Below are 5,005 nucleotides of genomic sequence, written 5' to 3'. Positions count from 1 at the left end.
TTCTCAACTTTGTCAAGGGTAAAAAGGGCCAAGAGGCAAGATTGTGAGGGAAGAAACTTCACATGTGCCCACACCTCACCTCTGCTTCCTAGAAATGTAGCATGTGACTTCCTGAGATTCTTCTCTCAGCTTGACAGTGGATTTTTGTGATAAGACCTCCTAGGACTCATTTACAAAAAAGTGCAAAGTCCAAGTAGAATTATATTTAATTCTTACAGAAAAAAAACCATCATACAACTGTACAATTATGGTCAGTTTGGAAAAGCTCTTTCTACTTACCAGATACAGGAACAGCTATCACTCATGGGTATTTACAATCACTAATTATAGATTTATAATCATTATTGCTGAGGCAGAATTTGGAGTTTGGGGTTAAAAGTCAACTTTGAGTTTTGCTTCAGAGGATGCTATGGCCGATCCCAAATCCCTGACCATCTGCAGGACTTTTCTGTCCAAGTACTGCAGCAGTGTTTGGCCTGACCCTTCACTGTGTAATGCATAAAACCAGAAGCCTCACTTTTTTCTTTTTTACCAGGCAGATATGTGGTTTCCAGCTGCCATGGAGATCTGCCACTGCCCACAGAGCGGCTGTCCAACCCCAGGTCTGCACTGCAGGTACTTCATGGCGAGCTGCACACTGTGTTTGCAAAAACAAAAGTAATAAAGAAGCACCAACATCTATTCTTACCCAAGGAAAAGCTGCTTTTTTTGGGGGGGGAATCTCAGGATTCCAAATTTTGCCCTGAAGTCAGCAAATGGTGACACAGCAACTAATTGTCAGACAAGCCATGCTCAGCTACTGAGATTTTTTTGTACTGCACTCTTCTAAGTATTTCATTGGCAAGGAATCGCACAGAAAGAAAATCTGTAAAACACTTCACTTTAAATAAATATTGGGACTGTGGGAGGTTAAGCAAAGGTCAAGTGTTTGGTATATAAAATGTGACCACAAACATAAGAAATTCAATCTTTATTCTCAGAATATTTACAAAATAAATGCTTAACATGTGTTTCAAAAATAAAACATGAACAAGAATTTTAAGTCCACGCAGTATCCGCAATATGGTCCACCTTTTCAAATTTCATGTTGAAGTTCTGGGTTAATTTTACATGTTTATAGAACCATCAGGAAAAAAAGCATAGGTTTCTCCTCTTCAAGTGAATGTTGTCTTCTAAAATTTGGATTACTGACATCTTAATTTATATTCTTTGATATACCAAGTGATCTCCCGCCCGAGAAACTTTATTTGCTATGACCTTATCAGCTTTTTAAGATCAGCCTTAACAAATTACCTTTTATATGGGTAACAATGCAACCACTTATTCAAGATGAAAGATTTTAAAACACAAATTACACATAGAAGTAGTGTAAGAATAGAATTCAAACAAAATGCTCATGTGTAAATACATACCACAAGCTTTGTAATGGTTAAGTGTCATGGTTTAGGTTTTACACAGCTGTGGAGGTATTTAGCAGGTGGAAAACCAGACAACTCATTTAGGGCATGGTTGTAGAGAAGTCTGGCTTCAGAACATTTTAAATTGTGGCCCACACACTACTGAATTTCAATTTCAATCCCATCTGGGTTATAATAGGGCATTAAGTATGGGCTTTCTGTTCAAGATGAGGACCCTCCAAATGATGACACTGGTTTTTGTTGTAAATTACTTTACATAAAGCAAAAAACATTGATAACCAGCATTTCTCCATGCAAGTCTTCCTTTTTACCTTTAAATAAACCTTCTTAACCAGCTCCCAAATAGTTTCAATTTCTGTACAAATTTATTGTTGCTTATATGATCTCTAATTCTTTCAGAGTAGCTTTCTTCTTTCCATATTCCTTTCTTTTTCTTCAAGGCCTTTAGCTCTGCTCGAAGCAGGCTCTTGTGAAGTTTCCAATAGAGGAGGGACTCGTGATGCAGCCCCTCAATTCGTGCTGTTCTGCCGAGCCCGCGGCTCAAGATCTCTTCATTTAAGCACAGACTGCGAAACTGACCCTGTAAAAAGGCACAGTAAATGGGATATTCACTGTTAAAACAGTTTTTTCTCTTTTTTTGGTGTGAACTCCCTCTGAGACACAAGCTTTACTTATGGCTAAAACTATGGCAGAAAGAGTTAAAAGTTAAGATTAATCCCGCTGTTAAAACCTTATACTAATGCACGTCAGTTGTGAGAGAACATTTGATGGACTAAATATTGGGGTAATCAGAACTACACGATACAGCCTGGCACTGTGTGACTGAGAAACACATTCGTGAATCAGGCTGCAAAAATACTGGGCTTGCAATCACATTTACAAATACAGCACTTAAAATTCATATCAAGACAGATAAATTCTAAATAACATCCCTTAAAAGTACTGAGATAACTGAATTGCCGAGGACAGTCAAGCTCAAAACTGCAGATAAAAGCCCGTTTCTGTCACTATATTTACCTTATTCACTAAAACAAGGCACTCAAGCGCCAAGTCCTCCCTTCCCAGGAGCTGGAACCACACCACTTGTCGGGGCTTCACCTCCTGCTGCAGCCAGGCCACACCACCAGGAGCCATCTCCACCCCTGCCAGCTTCACCAGCAGCAAACCCTGTGATCGCCCTGGTTAGAGAGAAAAACATGGTTACTGACTGCAGCAAAAGAAACTTCACGCTCTGCACAGACCCTCAGCTGTTGGTAAGAAATTTATTCCCATGCACTTAATACAAATAATCCATTTTATTTCCCCAAAGCACTGTTTATTCCCAATTAAGCATTTGGTCTCGTCTCTCCTTCAGTAAGAAACTGAATTCCAGATTGCCTTGGTTTATTTTGCATACAAACAGGAAGAACTTTCATTAGCAGTCATTAATATTTTATCTGAAGGGGCAGAAACACCAGGCAAGAAGCACCAGCGCCGCAGGTATCTGCAAAGCAACGTGTGGCTGCATTGAAGGACAGAAAATCTGTCCATAGGAACAGGTCTGTGTATGTGGTGCTGGGATCTTCATCCGAAATGAAAAGTGTAAGCCCAGCAGAATATTTTCCCCAGGAAGGAGATGAGCTACGCAAGCACATGAATGACCTGTGGACAGCTCTTGCTGCCAGAAAAATATAATGACAATGATGCTAATTAATACAAGTAATCAGCAAGCTCTTTTCACAGCTCTCACAGTATTTTATCCCCCAGCTTCCCACTTGTGGAGCACACAAAGACCAGAAAAAAGAAGGCAGAGCCAGAATTGTAACTTGACCCTCCATGCAGACACAACACCGACATCGCTGTGTTCCTCCCCATGCTCTTCACCCTCTTTCACTTACATTTCCTCTGCATTGCCGTGATGAAAGGGATGCTAATTGGAACATGTTCGACTTCCAGGCCCTTGTCAGTTACCTGGTGTAATTTTCCCCGCAACTTCACGTTCTTTTCTACAAACTCCACAGGTATGTCCATAGCACTTGTGAACTTTGTTGTCTATTGATGGAAAGAAGAGCAAGACAAAGATTTTATAAAAAACTGTAAAGCGGTCACAATCACATTAAATCCAACTTCTTCTTAAAATAGTTCGGCAAATTACAGATCTGTTATTAGACAGCACAGGCGAGTGTATATATCTACGTATATATATTTAACAGTAATCAACTACACAAGTCTTTATGTGCCAGTCCTTCCAGACACTTAGGATGTTCTCTGTTTTGCAGGACTTGCAAGGTTTAGAGAAAGACCAGAAACTGCCATTTTTTGAATATTTTTGAATATATTTTTGATATTGAAGTTCATGTGATTCACCATGAAAATTGTGTTTAAGGAGTGCCCTGACCAGGGCTAGAATCAGGGTGAAAGGAAGCCAAAACGTGTTTAAAGATGCTCGCAAAGAAGAGACACACTGAAAACAAAGGCAGAGCAGGAGCACAGAAATGCCACAGCTTTGGTAAGGGAGTGAAAGGAGAGGGACAAAGGCAAGTGCACATCTTTGAAAAGCCCACAAGGAGATTAAATTTGATATCACAGCCGTTGATTAACGGGAGGATTCAAAGGGAGTTACATGAGCACACAGGAAAACAAAGCTTGGCACGCAGCAAAGACTTGGCCAGCAGCACAGGAACAGAGCAGCCGCTGGTTTGGAGTGCAGGGAGAAGAACAGGCACCAGGGATAGTGTGACACCCAAATTTAGGACACCAACTCGCAGAGGTGTCACTGTCAGGAGCCTTTGCATCTAGACAACTGTGACAAGTGCTGATCTGCTCAGGTACAGCTGCTGTCACACACCAGCCCTTGGGGAAATAAAATACCCAAACCACCACGACTGCGCTCAGTGTTTCTCCTGTACGCTATTTACTCAGAAAACCTCCCCGTTCGTGGTCCGCAAGGTCTTCCCTGGGAACGCAGACACTCAGGGCTCTGCAGGAAGAAAGCCTGAAGGTTTTTACAAGTGGAAACTATTCAGATCTGATCTCATTTGCTCTGGGAGCTCCAAAGCTTGGTTAACAGATGCACAAAGCCTTGGGTTAAACAACCAATCACACACAGAATCACAGAATCACAGAACGTTAGGGATTGGAAGGGCCCTCAAAAGATCATCCAGTCCAATCCCCCAATCAACCAAAAACAAAACAGAAAAATAATAGTAATAAAGAATTCTGACAGCGTTTATAATTCAGGCTTTCTGGTAAGATTATAGAGTAAAAATTTCATACAAATGTTCTCCTGTAGCAAACTGCATTTGGAATTGTGCAGAGGGAAGCTCAAAGTAATTGTTATTTTTCAAACAGCTGGCACCACACAGGAGACCAGGTCACTGCCGGCTGCAGAGACCGAGCTTTGGCTGGAGGTAGAGCACTAGTAAGAGCTGTGAATTGATCATTATGTTTAAAAATATTTAAAAAGCAGCTCCGCTCATGGAAGCAGGGAGAAAAGCTGTGAGGAACCCCTCTGTGCACCCCAGGAGGAATGGGGCCCCCGGTATCCGCAGGAGCTGGAGAACAACCTTGTGAATCAGAAACCAAAAAAGGGGCGAGGAAGGCGGCTG

At 41.5% G+C, this 5,005-nt stretch overlaps 1 protein-coding gene across 1 annotated transcript in view; it reads right to left on the bottom strand.

Moving 5' to 3' along the window:
* Window positions 1–1,779: 1,779 nt before the first annotated feature.
* LOC104540123 (chromosome unknown open reading frame, human C3orf33) overlaps window positions 1,780–5,005 on the bottom strand; it is a gene marked incomplete at its 3' end in the record, with an annotated part of 3,489 nt that continues 263 nt past the window's right edge. The window contains exons 2-4 of the mRNA XM_010183851.1: window positions 3,296–3,449; window positions 2,436–2,596; window positions 1,780–1,998 (exon numbers count right to left, since the gene is read on the bottom strand). Coding sequence (XP_010182153.1) covers window positions 1,780–1,998; window positions 2,436–2,596; window positions 3,296–3,449 — 534 coding nt within the window. The remainder of the gene's footprint in view (window positions 1,999–2,435; window positions 2,597–3,295; window positions 3,450–5,005) is intronic.

The sequence above is a fragment of the Mesitornis unicolor genome, unplaced genomic scaffold (assembly GCF_000695765.1).
Source record: "Mesitornis unicolor isolate BGI_N332 unplaced genomic scaffold, ASM69576v1 scaffold31394, whole genome shotgun sequence".
NCBI classification, from domain to species: Eukaryota; Metazoa; Chordata; class Aves; order Mesitornithiformes; family Mesitornithidae; genus Mesitornis; species Mesitornis unicolor.
The sequence above is the reverse complement of the archived record's forward strand: the minus strand, read 5'-3'. Positions and strand labels throughout refer to the sequence as shown.